This window comes from Rousettus aegyptiacus, unplaced genomic scaffold (assembly GCF_014176215.1).
Source record: "Rousettus aegyptiacus isolate mRouAeg1 unplaced genomic scaffold, mRouAeg1.p scaffold_m13_p_6, whole genome shotgun sequence".
NCBI classification, from domain to species: domain Eukaryota; kingdom Metazoa; phylum Chordata; class Mammalia; order Chiroptera; family Pteropodidae; genus Rousettus; species Rousettus aegyptiacus.
In genome coordinates this window covers 91,609,625-91,628,233 of record NW_023416309.1, presented here as the reverse complement: position 1 = coordinate 91,628,233, position 18,609 = coordinate 91,609,625, and the positions used below count along the sequence as shown (strand labels likewise).

The 18,609-nt window shown below is 31.8% G+C and overlaps 1 protein-coding gene across 10 annotated transcripts in view; it reads left to right on the top strand.

Moving 5' to 3' along the window:
- Window positions 1–18,609, top strand: part of STXBP4 (syntaxin binding protein 4) — a 149,539-nt gene that overhangs the window by 15,893 nt on the left and 115,037 nt on the right. For all 10 annotated transcript variants that reach the window (XM_036223394.1, XM_036223393.1, XM_036223388.1 and 7 more), the window contains 6 exons: window positions 1,336–1,442; window positions 1,620–1,839; window positions 2,784–2,862; window positions 8,869–8,963; window positions 15,199–15,295; window positions 17,663–17,754. In XM_036223394.1, coding sequence (XP_036079287.1) covers window positions 1,336–1,442; window positions 1,620–1,839; window positions 2,784–2,862; window positions 8,869–8,963; window positions 15,199–15,295; window positions 17,663–17,754 — 690 coding nt within the window. The remainder of the gene's footprint in view (window positions 1–1,335; window positions 1,443–1,619; window positions 1,840–2,783; window positions 2,863–8,868; window positions 8,964–15,198; window positions 15,296–17,662; window positions 17,755–18,609) is intronic.

Here is an 18,609-nt window from a genome sequence, read left to right as displayed (position 1 = left end):
GAAGAAAATCACTCGTGAATGTAGCAAATGCATGTTATGTTCTCTGACTTTACTAGTTATATTTAATCATATATTTATAAAATCCAATTTAATTTTCAAATTTTATATAAAATTTTAAATTAAGTTGTCTTTTTGGTTTAATTTTTTTTGTAATGTTTATAATTCAGAAGGGTTGTAGTATAATTATGCATTTAGATTATAATATCTTTTACACGCTATTTGAAATAACATGTTTCCATAATATTTTTTGGTAAATATTTTACATTTATTTAATCATTTTCCTGTATACTCAGTATTTGGTGTAAGAGCACTAAATGTCTTTTTTAAAAAACAAAAAGAATTATTGTTATTTAGCAGTAAAGTAAACATAAATCAACATTATTGTATATAATATAGTTTGGATCAAAGATCAGGTACCTTACTAGGGAAGACTTTGAAGAAGAATATTTCCTTGACTTTGTGAAATTTGCTTAAATGCCATAAGGTGAAAATCTAGCTTTTTAATGACATAAGCTTCTTCCCTTGTTATTTAAATAATGTGTTCTTTGTACAAATGATAAATTCAGAAGTATCTTAGGAACTGAAAATGAAGAGAGCTCATTCTTCTTTTCCAATTTGAATTAAGAGAAGACAGATAAAAACTGAGAAACTTGCCTAACAAACACATTAAATCTTGTAACTGATATGCTCTTGTTCCGTTAGGCTAGTTATAGGCAGAGCTGGAACTTAGCAAAGACAAAGCCAATTAGAAGTGGTCATTATTAGTAGGACATGACCAAAGCTATTTGCACAACCAATTAGACCTAAGGAGATCCAATAAAGTAGATGTTTGACCATAAGCTGAAATATGAGTAGTATCAAGATAATTAAGATCTTTGATTGAATTTTTAAAAATTCTTCCTATAGAATAAATCCTAATGCTTTGGTGGGATGAAAGATGCAGGAATGCTCAGAAACCAAAGTGAACATATCTTGTATTCTCAAATATCCTAGGATTGTGCGGCCAACTTTATCACAGGAGCAGGGCTATATCTCTATCATAGTACTGAGATTTAAAAATAGGTCTCTTTTCCTGGCGTACCAGGTTATGTCTTCAAATATTAAGAATTCCTTAGTGTGCAATCTTATTCAAGGTATACATGAACTATGACATTCATTCACGTATATTAGCAAACCCAGCTTTAATCAAAACTTTTTGCTATTGAGGTTCTTTGTCTAAGATTTTCTTTTTACTCTTTCTTTAAGAAATTCTTTATTAAAACTTTGCTTTAATTGTATCCATTAATTTTTTTTAATTTGTAAATATTCTTTACAAATATTATTATTTTTTGTTAGGATGGACGTTTGAAGCCAGGAGATCAACTTGTCTCAATAAACAAGGAATCTATGATTGGTGTATCATTTGAAGAAGCAAAAAGTATAATTACTAGAGCCAAGTTGAGGTAACAATGCTACCTATAAGATAAAATGAGTCATTTAGCATGTCTCCTTAAAATAGTAATCTAAGATGTATTAAATACTTTAGACCCTAAAGGAAGTATTTAAAAAAATAATATATGAAACATCATCTTAAAATTTAATCGTACTATATCCATAAAGTGATTTTTTTTTCATGCCAGGTCAGAATCTGCCTGGGAGCTAGCGTTCATAAGACAAAAATCTGATGGCAGTCATCCAGAAAATCCATCATGCACATCCCTTTTACAAACTTCAGGAGAATGTGGACCTCAGGCCTCAATGTTTAGTTTTCTTTCTTCTCCCCCTGAAATACTAATTCCAAAGATCTCATCCACTTCCAAAACTACAGATGCCATTTCGCCTTCTTTTAAGATAAATCAGGTAATCTTAAATTTATGTTTATTTATGTAGTCCATAAATCCCCTATGTGTTTTTGTATTTGTTATGTACATACAGTATAGTTTGTTAATAAATTGGTATTTCCTTGAAAGATCTTTTTCTTTTTTCCTGTTAAGATTTTTATGCTGTGCTGTCAGTAAATATTATTTTTCAAGTCAGCGTGTCTTTTGTCCAGAAAATCATGATCGGGAATGGCATCACAAAGATATACCTAAATAGCACTCAAAACTATATTAGGAATGTCATATTTATTTTCAGACAGTCCTTAATATGGTCAAACTCATTATTATTTCTGTTTTCTGCTTGACCGAAGACAGGCAGTATTCCTTTTTGTTCCTTAGCTTCTTTCCTACACAGTGAGGCTAATCTCAATCATCCAGTGTAGGTGGATATTGCTCCCTCACATGTGTACACTAGAATATAGTTCATCCTAGTAAACTCACACAAAAGGGGGAGTTTCTGCATCAAAATAAGTATAATAAATAACTAATTACTACAGAAACCTAACAAATCAAAGTTATAAAATATAGCATATGTTCTTTAAATCTATGTTAGCTGTAAAGTAATATAAGAAACTCAGGCTTTCAGTTAGTGGAACAATTCATCAAAGGTAACTTCAGTTTAAGTAACATGCTAATCAGATACAGAGTATATGATTTTCTGTCAGCCTTATACTTTTTCATTTGGAGTTTAATACCTTTTTAAAGACAAGGTACTTGGCCTTATATTTTGTTGTCCTTGGATAGTAGAGCTGAAAGCAGTTGTTACTTTTAATTCTGAGTATACCAAAATTGTAGAGGTTTTATGTTTTTTGGAATATTGCTTTAATTATTTTAACCATTCTTTTTATGTTAACATGAGCTTCTAATCTGGTCTTTGACCCACTTTAGAAAACGACATTTTATATTCCTCATTTTCTTTCATAGTTAAAAACTGGATACAAGAAAACAGAACAGCCTCTAGTTGCTTCTTCAGACAACAGCCCTACGAATATGTCTAATACAGGTAAATGAGCATTTAATTCCTCATTCCTGTTGTTTTTTTCATTCTTTCTCGATGAGAAGTACATAATGTGACTTAATAGACTTAAAGAAGGATGTATTATGGCTTTTTTCCTTCAATGAATAAAAGAGCAAAATGAATGTATTGTGCAGTGGTCCCTGTTAGATTATGACTTTTATTGAAAATTTTCTTGAACAAAAGGTTGAAAATTTCAAAGGTGCGTTATCATAACGGTGTCTATGAAGCTATAATAATCAATGAGCTGTTGAAACTGAGTAATGAAAATTCTTCTATAAATCAAGATTAGGTTGCCCTGCCCTTTTAGTGAAATACTGGTGAGGTATATTAAATGCAACTTTCAGAGAAATTATAGAAGGGAGCATACCTTAAGAAAAGAAGTGTTTTGGGTTTTTTTTTTTTTTTTTGGAAGAGGTTATGTAGATATAAATTAGAAAAAAAATCAGTATTATTATTTCAATATTACTGGGTTTTAATTACCATGAAATGATTTACCGTTTAAAACAATAAAGGGTTGTATAAGCTACCCATAAAAAAAAAAAAAAAAAAGGATTTTTATCAAGCTTTAAAGTGCATATTGGTTCAAATGTGAAGAAAAATTTCTCCCTTTAAATTATTTCTAAAAGTTAAACACAACAATGATTTAAAAACTATACTTATAAAAAGGAAAAAATTATAATGCAAATTGTTACCCACATTTTTCAATTTTTAATAGTATTATCTAGATCAGAATGACAAAATAAGGAAGAATTAGTATAAATTACATAGTAACTTCATTTGTTTGGGCTGCTATAACAAAATACCATAGACAGGGTAGCTTATAAACAAAAAATATTTCTCTGAGTTCTGGAGGCTAGAAGTCCAGGATCATTGTGCCAGTCTGATCCTGGGGAGAGCCTGTTTTCCAGTTGCAGATCTTTTCATCTTCTCTTCACACTGTGGAAGGAACTATAGGATGATGTTGTGGGTTCTCTTTTATAAGACCACTAATCCCATTCATGAGGCCTTCACCCTCATGACCTAACCACCTCTTAAAAGCTCTACCTCCTAATACTATTACACTAGGGATTAGAATTTCAACATATTGATTTTGGGGGGATACAAACATCATGACCATAGCACATAGCTACTATACTTAACAGGAATTTACGATAGATCCCATAGTAGTTTTCTCTGATTTGGAGGAGTATTTACCAGTGGATACGTAGCATTCTTTAGCCATACGTAATATGCCTTTTTACTTAGTGAGATTTGTTGATGGGGGAATATTTACCAGTGTATATGTAGAAGTCTTTAGCCATACATAATATGCCTTTTTTACTTAGTGGGATTTGTTGCCTCTTAGAACTTTATTAATTTTATTCCCTTATATAAACAATTTTCATTCTCTCAATATATTGTTTGTATTTTAAACTAGGGACCCATGTGAGAAAAAAAAGATAAATGAAAGAAGCAAAACAATAGTGAGGAGACTTTTGTGTAACCTGTTTTTAATTTTGAAAGTAATTGAACTACTCAGTGCCTCTTTTTAGCCTTTAATTTATTCAGTAAGCATTTACTGAGTATGCCATATGTGTAGAAAACATAGTTCAATAGGAGTCATGAAAGAGGATAATTTCCATAAGATATGTAATAGTATATTATGAAATAAAACATGGAGTCAAAATAAAAAACCTTCATTATTCAGATTAGAAAAAGAAATGTATGCGTGTGTGTATATGTGTGTGTTTATTTTATCAAATAACTACTATTTGCAGTATTCTATGTTAATTAGAGCAGGTTATGGGTGGTTTTAGTACTCTGGAGCATACTGTCTTGTGGATGAATTACACATTTGAAAAATTGTGTATAGCCATGAACAAAGTGGACTAAGGAAAAAGTAATAAGTGGCATGAATGGAGTAGGGAAGGCACAGTGGTTAAATCACTAGGCTCTGAATGGAAACTTAGAGGTTCAAATCTTAACTCCCAATTTATTAGCCGTGTAACGTTGAAATAGTTGCCTCATGAGATTATTATGAATATTAAACAAGATCATGCATATTGAGCACTTAGCCTTGTAATTGATACTTAGCATACGTTCAACAAATTTTGCTGTTATTAATATCATAGACCCTGCGGACTAGTGTATAGCTCAGATAATACTCCCAGGGCATATTTTCAGAGCAGAAGTGAAAGCTTTAAGTCTTTAATTCAATTTTTGCTTCCTCCCACCATCCCAAAAGCTAGTATATGATAAGGGATTTGTCACAATATGCAGAATTTCTCGGCAAACAGCAGATATCATCAGATCTTGAGAGGTGGTAAACATTAATTGATAGATGAAGGTAGAAGAGCATCCTCAGTGATGGGAGCACCATGAGCTAAAGCAAAGAAATAAGGATGAGCTAGACGTCAGGTGACCCTAGGAGGCAGATCCGAGTAGAGCACAAGGATCCCAGAGTAATGAAAAAACTGAGGTAAATTTATGTCAGTGACTATAAGAAATGATGCTAGATTTTGTAATAGAAAAATAATTTAATGAAAAATATCTTTGAGTAAGCTGTATGTAAAGTAAATATTAAAATGCAATTAAAATGGAACTTTTTTAAGGATAGAAATAGCATCGACTTAGTTTGTTTTCTTACTTGAACATAAATATAGTAGGTCAGATGTTTCTTGGGGGAAAAAAAGCAAAATTAACTCTAAATTATCTCTAAGTAAAATATATTGTGTTGTGTCTGTTATCAGTGCTTAATTATGGATTGTTCCCAAATTAGATCCTTGCCCATGACATCCAGCCTCCTTCAGCCAGTCGGTATTTACTAAAAAAATACAAATGAGTTTCAATGTTAACCTTAACAAAAATAAACGTAATAAGGCAAGTCTATACCAGTTCCCATCTCAAAATCATTCCAAAGTGTAAAACTGGTTAGAATTTTTTAAATCCGCATACTATCTGAATATACATGAAATACTATCATTGACTTTAGCGTAACACAAGCCTGCACTAAGGCTTTTGTAATTGAAACAAAGCAGTGATAGGGAAAAATGTCTAGGGAGGGTTCATGGTATTAACCAACCAAATTGTATTGATTCTGCCCTTATAAAACATTCCTTTTGTTCAAATAGGAAGACAAGATCCAAGAGAATAATAAGCCATACTTTGAAAAGTCTCTCTCAGAGAGGAGCAAATGAAGAGCTTGAGGCCAGAACTGAAAGAAGCCCAGGCACATAAGGAAAGCTGTCTGTAGAGGGGTTTCTCAGGTCAAGCTACTCTGAATTACCATAGCATGCTGGATTTATGTGCAGATCCTCCTAAGGCTTTGGCTCAAAAGTAAAAGTTTAGGGAAAGGTTGGCTAAAAGAGAGATTTTGTTAAGCTATGATTGCATATTACTAAATGGAGGGTTGCTATAACTTTACATTAAATCTATATAAGTTCAATGTCTCTGTTAACATTCGCAATACCTTATAGTTTTCATAGTTTTCTGTGATTTTTTATTTTACTTTTACAATTCTTATAAGGCAGGCTGTTTTATTTTTCCTACTTTACCAATACGACAACTGACCGTGAAGGGTATTGACACGTTTAAAAACATTGGCTTAGGGAATCACAAGAGATTAGAATTCTAACTTAATCACCTACTTAAGTGTATGATCTTGGGCTAGTTCCTTTACCTTTTGAGACCTTGGTCTGTTCATCTTTGGGATGGGAATGATAATACCTATGTCACTGTAGTTGTAAGGATTAATGAGCTTATGTATGTAAATACTTAGCACACTGCCTGGCTAAAAGTAAGAATAAATAAGAGCTAATCCTCTGTTATTTCTACTGTTACACAGCAGAATTTTAAGCCTAGATATAGGAAAACGTGAGAACACATGCCTTCTTAGTATGTGTGGACGGTGTGTGTCCCTGTGCCTCCCTCTCTCTTCCTCTCATGTGCTCTCTTTCGCTGTCTTCTCTCACCTTTCCACACACACTTAGCACTTGAACTGAGTAATTGATACTCACCAGTTAGTCTTGGTCTGAGACCATAATTAGGTTAGCTTGGGCCCACCTATTGTTAGTGTGCCTTTATTACAGGTCAGGCACCAAGCGGAAAGTCATTGTTAAGCCTCACAAGTTCAAATCTTAAAAATGAAAAATAAAGTTTGACTTATGTGCAATTTGGTCTGCTATACCACTCTACTTTGTGCTCACCTTTTATGCTATACTTTGGTTTGGCACAGAATTTCTCTTTGTTACAAACCAAACTGAACCGAACCGAACCCAGTGGCAGTCTGCCAGCCTAATGCACAGCTAAGCCAAACACTTAACATCAGGTTTGCATTGGAGAAATTAAAGCCATTTTATTTGGAAGGTACCAAGAAAGAAGAACGGGAAGCTGTTGATTAAAACCCAAACTCCCTAATGGTCTTTAATCAAGGGTTTTCAAAGGGGAAGATTGAGAGACTGAGAGTTAGAAGTTAGGGAGAACAGGCTAGTGTGCCGAAGCACCGGTAGTGCAGGTTTTGATCAGAGAGCTTCGGGACTTGGCCATTTGTAGGAAGGGGCTTCAGCACAGGATCTTCCTGTACAACAGACCCTTTGCTTCTGAAAGGCTTCCAGTGTTCCAGTTCCAGTCATATCATGGTCCTTTGATTCCATGAGCAAGGGGGCGGGGAGAGGGGACAAGAGTTTCGTTCCTGATACAGCTGGGGGTCAAAGTTCTCTCCTTTGTACATACTTTGGCTGCATGACTTGTGTTTTTGGTCTATTGTCTCTGAGCAGCAACTCGATCTCTTGTTAGAAACAGGATAGGACCATTTTAAGCTGGTTCTGTGCTTACTTTAGAAGAAAAAATATATACATATGGTATTTTTTATCCCATGGCCAGTGATTAGGTATCACAATAACAAAGGAAACTTTGTTGCTTTTATAAAAATTATAAAAAATTCTTTTATATGAAAATCGGTCTTTTTCAACGTTTGATTTCATTTGAAGCTACAAGTAAGTAGCCTTTTTTTTATGATCTTGACACATATAAGCAATAGTCAAGATTTTACATAGAATGTTAAAGATGTGTTAAAGGTTTAGTGGAAGACTATTTATTTTCGTATGCACTTCTTATGTTCTTAAGAAAGAATGCAAATCATTCTGTACTTAGAGACAGATGCTCTGAGAAATTTTAAAAAAATGAAAACACTGCATAAAGATGTGACATTTTAAAAAGTTTTTTCTCTTCCTCTTATTTCTATGTAGAACTAGTAAAATATCATTTAAAAGTGTATTTAGAATTGTGACAATTTAGATATAAGAATTGACATGAATTACAGGAATTTGTTTTACGAACTTCGGCATATTAAAACAAATAGTTTTTTCAAGGTCTAGTCCCATGTGGCACCTGGTTTCTTATTCATCCAGCAAGGACAAAGCCTCCTCTAAATAATAAAGATAGATTGAGAAGGTGTTAAAGAACAGGTGAGAAGTATATAAAATTCAACTCTTGAAAGTCCATTTATGCTCTGTTTAGCTCAAGAAGTTCTGAGTCTACATTATATTTTATGTGTAAACTTGAAGCAATTCACATTTTCGAGTTTTTCTATATTACTTCCAGAACTCACATAACAAAACCACTTTTGCCAGGCAAAGAAATATCATGACCTTTTTGAATTTCTCATATGATTGTACTTACTTTGGAAGAAAAAATGACTTTTCATTTTATAATTAGTAAGGCATTGTAATGACAGGGTTGTATAGTAGGATATGTGTTTGTCTTTTAAATTAATATTTCCGTGGGACTTAATGTATAATTGGTCACTCTTTTTATATCATATCTTTTAGTGAAACTGATCAGTATGATACATTTTAGACTTAAAGAAAAAAAATCATAAAAACAAAAGTGAAACTGCCAACTGATTAGCCAGAATTATTTTTTGAACAGCAGGAGCCCAGAACACATCCTGTCAAATGAAAAGTTCTTTTCCAATTAAATTTCCAATTAATGTGCACCCTTGTTGTCTCTTAGATACTGCCCCTGCCTGGACTGATAATTATGGACCACAAGGAAAGAAGATTTCTCTAAATCCCTCTGTTCGCCTGAAGGCAGAGAAACTGGAAATGGTAAATACTTTAAATGTCCATTTCTCTTTCATAAAACAACAGCAAGGAAGTATTTTCACATTTGGAGAGGATAAAGGACTAGAGCCATTAGTTTCTTGAAGAGTTATTTATTTGCAATTAAATGAATGGCAGTTTGGATTTAAATTAATTTATTCATGTTTAAGTTGGGCAGTTCATGTTGTTCACAAGTACAAAATGGAAATAAAATCTTTTGTAACTAAATTGACATTCAAATTAATCTGTTTCTTCCTGTGTGGGAATAAAACAAATGTGATGTTTTACAATGTAGGATCAAAGGAAATATGAAATACATTATGACAAAGTATAGTAGACCTCATATATAATAGAAGTAAGTGTAAGGAAGTAATACACCATTGTTCAATTTTTTAAAAAAGTAAAGGGAGACTAAATCCTAAAGAATAAAATGGTTGAATGCTAAACTGTAAAGAAGATGATAACAGTATACTCATGCACCAAAAATTTGTCCCAGGGAAAGTAAAACATTGATAGCTTCTATATGTGAAAGAAACTTAAGATGATTTTAAAAGAAAAATTAAAAGGAGAAAAACATTTTAAGGACAATGTGATCAAGTATTTAAAATATAATAAAATTATATCTTTATTTCTTTATCTTCTATAAATATATTGCATATAGTATCTGGAAGAATGGTTATATAATAAGAGTTCATAAGGAAAAGGTGTTGACTGATTATGTGGTTATTAGTTAATTACTACACTCGGTACAATTTTTAAGAAAAACAGAGAAGTTAGAATTTGATGAGGGAAAGTACTTGTTAAGACATGTGTATGAATGGCATTGTCTTTATGACATCCTCTTAGTTTTGCTTGTCTAAGTAGACAGTTTTTTATCAGGATATTCTGGAAATTGATTTCTAACACTGGACTAGTTTTTGTTAAGCCGTTGTCTGAAAAAATGGACTACCTCTTTCTATGAATACTCTAAGAATGATTTTTATATGTTTTTAAATAATTTCACCATAGTTATTTGTAGTGATATATTTTTAAGGTATTTTTATAAGTGCTATGTCTCATTTGATTCCAATATTAAACTTATTAGTAGGTATGGTAAACATAGCAAATAGAGATTCAATTTATTATCTGGCTTAAAATGAAGAGTTATTGTTCCTCTGTACTATCTATATTTTTGTACCTAAGAAAGATGCTTTGGGATACAGATGCCATTTCACTGGTATTTACTTTACCTCTTGCCATTTCTGTAACATTTGAAGAAAGCTCTGGTGAGCAATGGCATACCCAATATCTCATTATAGTTAATAAAATGTTTTGTTATTAGATTGGGAAGTATGTGACTAATATTGTACAGAAATGACATCTTTTAAATTCATCATTCAGACATTAGAAAAAGTTAAGAACAGTTATTTGTCCAAGTAATAAATTTGCATTTTAAGGCAAAAAAATGACATTATTCAAGAAATTATTAGAACATACTTTTTGATAAAAAATAAATGACTTCCAATTTATATTCATGGCTTGCCTGACTGACATGCTGTATTTGTCCAGAGTAAATTTTACATTAAACAAAACTTTACTTATTGCGAAGTTTATTTAGCTCTAGATCAGTTTACACTATAGTTAATTGCATTTTGCAACTTTATTATTAATATATTAAGAATCACTGTATATTGAGTAGTTCCTGTGATCTTATTTGCATTACTTTTGTAAAATTATTTTATATTTTTACATGAAAATATTAATCATACACAAAATGATTGTACATGTACAATTTAAAGAATAATAAATACATATGTACCCACTGCCCAGCTAAGAATGAGAACTTTTGACATTGCCTGTGTGTTTCTTCTTGATCATATTATATATACTTTCCCTTTCTCCAAGAGATGACTATATTTGAAATTTTGAGTTTATCATTATATGCTTTTAGAAAGTTAATTACTAAAGTATTATGAAGTTGAAGAGTTTGTTTACCTTCAATTTTACTGCATGTGGCCAAATTTTCATTTCTGGTTCTCCAACTCTTAGAAAAGTGCTTTGCTCATAGTATATACTCAGAAAATAATTGTTGGATTGGTAAATTGTTTTCTAAAGTATTTTTACCAATTTTCACTTCTACTAGTGTTATGAGTTCCCATTGCTTCACATATTTTACATTTAGTTTCATTATAATGCATTTAGATTTATTTTTATTGTTGGATTTTAAAATTCTTTGTTGTTCTTATCACTTCTTTTTCCCCCATCTTTATTGTTTTCTTTGGTTCGATTATGTTTGATTGTTATTTGGTTATTTCACATTTAATTTTTCTTCTCCAACTTGTTTAGAAATTATATCTTCTCTTGCTGTTCTTTTAGAGATTATCTTAAATTTTTAACATGTACATTTAACTTAATCAATCTTAAGTTACTCAGACTCTTTACCCTTCTTTCAAACATATAAAGCACTTATACTTTACTCTAGATATAGTAGTGATTGATGCACAATTTTGTGACTATGCTAAAAGCCACTTAACTGTACATGAGAATGGTGAACTTTTGTGACATGTGAATTATTTATCAATAAATCTATTAATAAAACAAAGTCACATATTAATATGTACAGTATGTTACAATTTATGCAAAAATAAAAACTTAAAAATATTTTAAAAACTATTCATCATATGTATTTATAAAACTATGAAGCAATGGTGTAAAAATGTGCCTTGGAATTGTCTATAAGAAACTTCATAAAAAGAATATAAAAAAGTAAAAAGTTAGAACAAAAATGAAAGAAAACACTTATAAAACACATAACATATAAAATGCTAAATACATCAAGAACTCTACAAATCAATCAGAAAAAAGCCCATCTATACCACTCCTAGGTATATACCCTACAGGAATTTTTACCTATATGCTGTAGTAGATGTGTACAAGAATGTTCATTGCTGCATTGCTGGTAAGCAGAAAACCCAATGTCCATCTACAGGAGGGTGGATGAATGAAATGTGGCATGTCAACCTAATCAAATATATGTCACTAAAGTTGAATGCATTAATGTTACAATAGTATATAACCCCATAGATGAATGATAAAACCGTAGTGTAGGATGAAAAAAAAAGCAAGTTTTAGAAGACCGTCTGTCTGCAGTATTTTTATGAAGCTAAAAAACAGAAAAACAAAATAGCAGGTTAGGGATATATGTGTATGTGATAAATCCTTTAAAAATGAATAATATGGAAATGATAATCACAGTTTATTAGAAGTAGTTATCTCCAATGGAGTTGGACAGGCGTATGTGACAAGAATTTAACAATATTTTCAGTTTTGTAATTCCTAAATGGATTCGTGGATGTTTTATTTTATTATCCTGCTTTGCAACATATATTTTTACATATATGTTTTTAGTATACATCAATTATTATATAATACAATGTTTGGGGATATTAAACCAAATGTATGACAGTTGTTACCTCTGGGAAGAAGGGCCTTTTGCAATGTTTTGTTAAATTTGAAATCCGATGTAAATATACTTAAATGTTAAGCTTTAATGTGCTATTATAGCAATTTAAAAACTTTGCAAAAGAACTAAAAGCTACAGAATAGACAGATGTAATATATTGTAATTTTTTAAAATGTAGAACATTGTATATATTGTAATTTAATTTTTGCCAAAAAACATGATTTGTATGTTTTTTTATATATAAGTGCTATATTCATAGAAAAAAGTCAGAAAAATCGTACGCCAAACTGTTATTAGTGTTTGTCTCTGGAGCAGTGGTTCTCAGGGACAAGGATGCAGGCTTTTTGCCTCAGGGGACATTTGGCAATGTCTGGGAACGTTTTTGGTTTTCACAAATGGGAGAAAGTAACCAGATTAGGGATCCCTAACAAAAATTACATCTTAAAACTCCATGTATGAAAATTAAAACATATTGCTAAGTAATTTATGAATTAAAAACATTGCAAATAAGCATGTTAAAGATGTTTAATCTTGCTTATAATTAGGAGAATTTGAAATAAGAAACACTGTACTCTTATATTCAACATACTGACAAAATTTGAGGAAACACAAAATGCAGTTAAGAATGTAGAAAAATGGGAATGCTTATATACTAGTGGTGTGGGTAAATTGGTTGGCTCAACTAGTTTGGAGAGTTACAAACTCTGATAGAGTTGACAATACATACCCTATGACCCAGCATTTCCTCTTCTAGGGACATGCTTTGAGAACTTTTCACACACCTGTACTAGCAGACATGTATAATGTCTTGTTCTAAAAACCATGCTGGACTAATTGAAAAAGCCCATCAATCAGGGAATGGGTAATAAATTATAGTATAGTCATGAATTGGGTACCATTTCCATTTAATATATTTGAACTAGTTTTGTTGATAATGATATTGAGCAATTATGAAATCATAACACTGAAGGAAAAATAAAAATAATTCATAAGATTATCCTTTTGTATTATACTATTTATGTAAAATTTCAAATGCACACGAGTACATATTATTAGCAGACACTTGTAGTTATGGCATCAAATCATGGATAGGAAGAATACAATCACCTTAGGATAACGGTTTTTGCTGGTAAGCAATGGAGAAAGCTTTCAACCAAGTCTCTTTCTTTATGAAATGTGTTTTGTAAAGAAAATACTGTTTCTTTAAAAAATGTGTGTATATGTACACGCATACATATATATTCCAATCAAATATTAATGAGTATTTGACGATAAGGAGCACATGTTGTTTTTTGTATTACTTTTGAAGGAATCTTTCCTGGTGTTCTTCCTTCGCCCTGTCTCCTTTTCTCATTGTACCCAACCACGTATACATTAACCAGTTTGTTTTTGCCAAAGTACATCCTGTACAAGTCTTGTATTAAATTACCTATTGCACTAATTGCATTTATTTACAATTTATTCTCACCCTAGAAATAGTAACAGCTATATATTGTGTGTCCTTTTGCCTGACAAATAGTAAATATTAAGTATTTGATAAATGAAATTATGAATGACTAAACAGATTCTAAAGGAGGAAGAAATTTATAAAGGACAGTTACCAATATTAAACTATACCTATGTTTTAGTCTCAATATGATTGATATAGAATATGTTCTTGCCAGAATCCAATAATAGAGCATCCAATCAGGCCGTATTCATTAGGATTAGGTTTTCTTCTATATATAACTGGAGAACCTAAAATAACAGTAGTTTCCACTAGAAATTTATTTCTCTCACACTAAAAAGAAGTCCAAGAGAAGGTAATCCAGGGCTAGCATGAAGGTTCTGTAGTCTTGGGGACCCATGCTTCAACGGCCTTTCTGCTCCACCATCTTTATTGAGGTAGCTCATGAACTAGGATGATTACTTAAATTCCAGCAACCAACAAACCAACCAACCAACTTTCCTATCTTCCTTCCTTCCATCTTTCTTTTTTTTTTTTTCTTTTTTAATTGAGCCCAAAGAGAGAAGGAAAAGGGACAAGAAGTATCAACCACTACTTTTGAAAGACTTCCCAGAAGTTTCTTATACAGTACCTTGCCTTTTATCTTCTAGGCCAGTACGTAGTCACATGGCCTCATCAAGCTACAGAAGGGCCTAGGAAATATCTTTTAGCTGGATGAGAATGTTTCTAGCATAAAATTATAGTTCCGTTACAAAAGAGCAAGGACACAATGGACGTCGGAATTTAACTAGAAGTCTATGAATTTTTAGTTGGCTATGGATGCTAAAAGTAGAAGGTAGAGAGAAGCTTTCTAGAGAAAATTTTTTTAATTACTATTTATGTAAGCCTTGTCATAAACAAGCTAAAATTTAGACTATTAGGTATTTAATTCAATTTTTATTAATTTTAGTTTTGGCCTCACATATAAGCTATTAACAAAATATCCATGTTTTAGAGTACTACTTATATAAATTAATGTTAAATTGGATTCAATAGGATTTCCTTGCTATTTTTCTTCTGCCATATCATCTATTTTAAACTAAGAGGTAGTTTGAGTTTGGGTTCTAGGGCTATGCTTATAAATCGAGGATCAGCTAAAGTGCTAGCCTTAAAAATTGAGGTGGTGGTGGAATTAGGAAGCTAATATTTTATAGAAAATAATCCATAAATAGCAGACTTTCTTTGGGTATGTAATTCTAGTCACTGTTCCTGATATTGATTCTTTTCACTGGATTGTAAAATAAAATTGTAATGAAAAGTTTTATTCTTTGGAGACTTGAAAAATTGCTTAACATGAGTCCCTTTCCTTCCAGGCTCTAAATTACCTTGGTATTCAGCCCACAGAGGAACAACACCAAGCCCTGAGACAGCAAGTGCAAGTAGATCCAGAGGGGACAGTGTCTTTTGGAGGTAATATTAGGTCTATTATGTTGTATCACCACTGAAACTTGGTTGAAGAGTTATTGTGACCCATTTTTATTAACAGTGCCTCTTCTTTAGAAGGAGAAGGAGAAAAATAAGACCACATTGACTTCAAGTTCCTTGACCAGTACTCCAAAGACTCAGCTAGAATAATTGCTCAACAGAAAGGAGGACTTTCTTAGAATCTTTTGGCCCTAAAATTTCGTCATTCTATCATATTCTTTTTCAGTTTTTATTCCTCGCATAAACGTTGCTTTAGTAATAACAAAAAAATACAAAATATGCAAGTCCTAATTTTGCTGCAGTGAAATTCTAGTCTTTTTTTAAGCTAATATGATATGATAAATATTTTTATGATGCTGTGTAATTATACTTATTAAAGGTAATATAATGTTGACACATTTAGTTGACATAATATTAAGCCTTTCCACTATTGGGAATGTTGATAATTGGTTTCTCAGTAGCTGATATAAAGAATTCTGTATTTAATACCATAGTTTTTTTTCTTCTTAGAATAAATCCCCACAAGTGGTTTAGACTTTTGATATGTATTGATAAGTTCTTTTCCAGAGACATTTTACCACATGTATTTGTTCTGCCACGAGTAATATTTGAATATAACAGTTTTTTTTTGACAACATTAGGTATTTAAATTTTTTTCTTATGCAATAGGTGCAACATTGTGTCATTTAAAAAAGCATCAGTATTGCTAAAAAAAATTCACTTCTTGGTTTCGAAGTGATAAAAAAAAGATATATTTGCTCTCCTCTCTTCATGAAAATCACCTCAAAGTAATAGGGAGAACAAGAAGCAGAATTGCATGTATACTAAAACCACAATATATAAATAGAACAGAAAGTAGATGAAGAAAGTAAATAAATTGCTGATCAGAGGCAGGTAAAGCCCAAGTGTCTGAAGAGATAAGGGAATCACAATGGGGAACAAGCTGATTTGTCCCTGAAAAGGCTTAGGAATTGAAAGCATCAGGTACTTCTGAAGGCTGGAGGTAGGCAGGGCATTTAAAACACTACTGTTAGAAATCTATATAAGAAGCAATTATATATACTGTTCCTTGCCCCCTCTCAAGCAATCCAGCAAGTACTAACCACTCAGAGAAAATAAGTGTGTTCTCTTGAAAAATTAAACCAGAAGGGTTTGGGCCTATAGTTGCCAGCAGCCCAGAGATTTGGGGGGAGTGTATAGTGGTTTATCACTCACAGCACATACCCAGATTGCTCAGTGAAATTCGCAGCCATGTTTATACTCTCTAGGCAAGAGATTGTAGGATTCTCTTTTAAGAAGCTTAACAAAAATATTAGTTCTGTAGTGAAACCCACTAGTTGGCGAGGCAAGTTATGCACACGAAATTTCCAATCAGCGTTTTGGTGCCTAATTCTTCTTAGATATGAGCTCATAGCCAAGGGTCGACAGACATTTGGAGACATCCCCCAACATAAAATATAGAGCCCCAAACTATTAGACAAATAGAAAAAAAAAAAAAGGAATTCAGAAACAAGGAAATATTTTAAGAGCAGAAGAGAACCTCAGGTAAACCCTAATTACCACCTTTAAAAAGATAAGCAAAGATGAGACATCATGAAATAAGAGTAAGATATTGTAAAATAGAAATAATCCTACTTTAGAGAACATTAAAACAATCCATGGAAATTACAAATACAGTAGCCAAAATAAAAACATTTGAGGATAGATAAATAGGTTACTCCATGTCCAAAGAAGCTTATAGTTTGCTAGGGCTGCATCAGGCCGTATCAGATAACAATCAGAAGTATATGCCTTTGAGTCAGACCTCAAATGGAATCCGGTTCTGCTACTTATTTGCCAGGTGGCCTTGGACAGTTTAAGACAGTTAATTTGTCTTAGTCTCAAACTATAAAATGGGGAGGATAAGAGAAAAAGTCTGAGGATGAAATTGTAAAGCACTGTGCCTCACATATAGAGGCTTTATATAAACATTAGCTGCTACAGCTATTATTATTAAACCTCAGTTTCTTCCAGCTAGAAAATCTGAATCATAATATTGTCATATGTTTCAGAAAAAATTCAACTCATAAATCATTGGAAAAATAGTTATGCCCGTGATGTGAATTTGCTTTATTATTAACTGATTTATTAACTTCAGCAGAATTAAATGAAGTAAGTTAAAACCAGTTTCTCTCTTTTTATTTGGACTTTTATTTATCTGTCACTTGAGTCAATACTATTCTAAAGTAATTTAAGTTGAATTTTAAGCATTAATTATAACACATAGCTTCAACTTCATATAGAAAAAGGTAAAATTTATTTAGATGAAGTTAAACACTATATTTTTACTGAAATGTGTTCAAAAAATTTTAGATTTCGTCCAGGTTGCCAGAAACTTGTTTTGCTTGCAGTTGGATGAAGTAAATGTTGGTGCACATGAAATTTCCAACACATTAGATACACAGGTAAAGTATGCCCTATGGAATTGTCTAGATTGACTTAAATTATAGACTTTAAAGTTATATGCCATATATGTGGCCTTTTTTTCATTTTCACTTTTTTAAATATAAATTATACAAATAGTACATGCTTCTTGGAGAAATTTATAAAATTTAGATTAATTTAAAATCAAAAGTAAAATTTCATCTTGATCTCTTCCATTTCCTTCTCTCACTATTCTCTCATGCCACTCCTATCCCTAAATTTACCACATAAAAGTACCCATATCGTAAGTCTATACCCTCTGAGATTTTACAATCTGAACCATGCTCATGTAATCAACATCCAGATCAAGAAAAACACATTAAAGAAATACATTACCAGGACCCCGATGCTCTCTTACCCCCATATTTCTTTCCAATTACTAGTGCTCTTTCCACCCCTCTTCCACTGTTTCATTTCCAACAACATAGATTGGTTTTGCCTGTTTTTATGCTTTATGAAAAATGGAATTATGAAGTCTGTTAATTTTATAAGTCATTTGTTCTACAGAACTGTGACTTTCATATTGTCAAATTTTCCAGTCTTTTTCGTTGTGGATTTTTGATATTAAGAAAGGTTTTTCCAATTTATATTAATTATATATAATTTCTAAATTTAATTCACTTTAAATTTAAATTTGTGCTTGACGTAAGACCCCAAATGAATAACTACTTGTCCCCTTTTCCACTATCATTTATTTAATAACCATTCTTCTGCACTTTTGCCACTAAATTGAAGTACAAAGTTTATCACATATTAAATTTCTATCTAGATACACAGATCTGTTTTTAGATCTAGCACTCTGTTCCATTGATCCGTTTCTCCATGCCAGTACATTA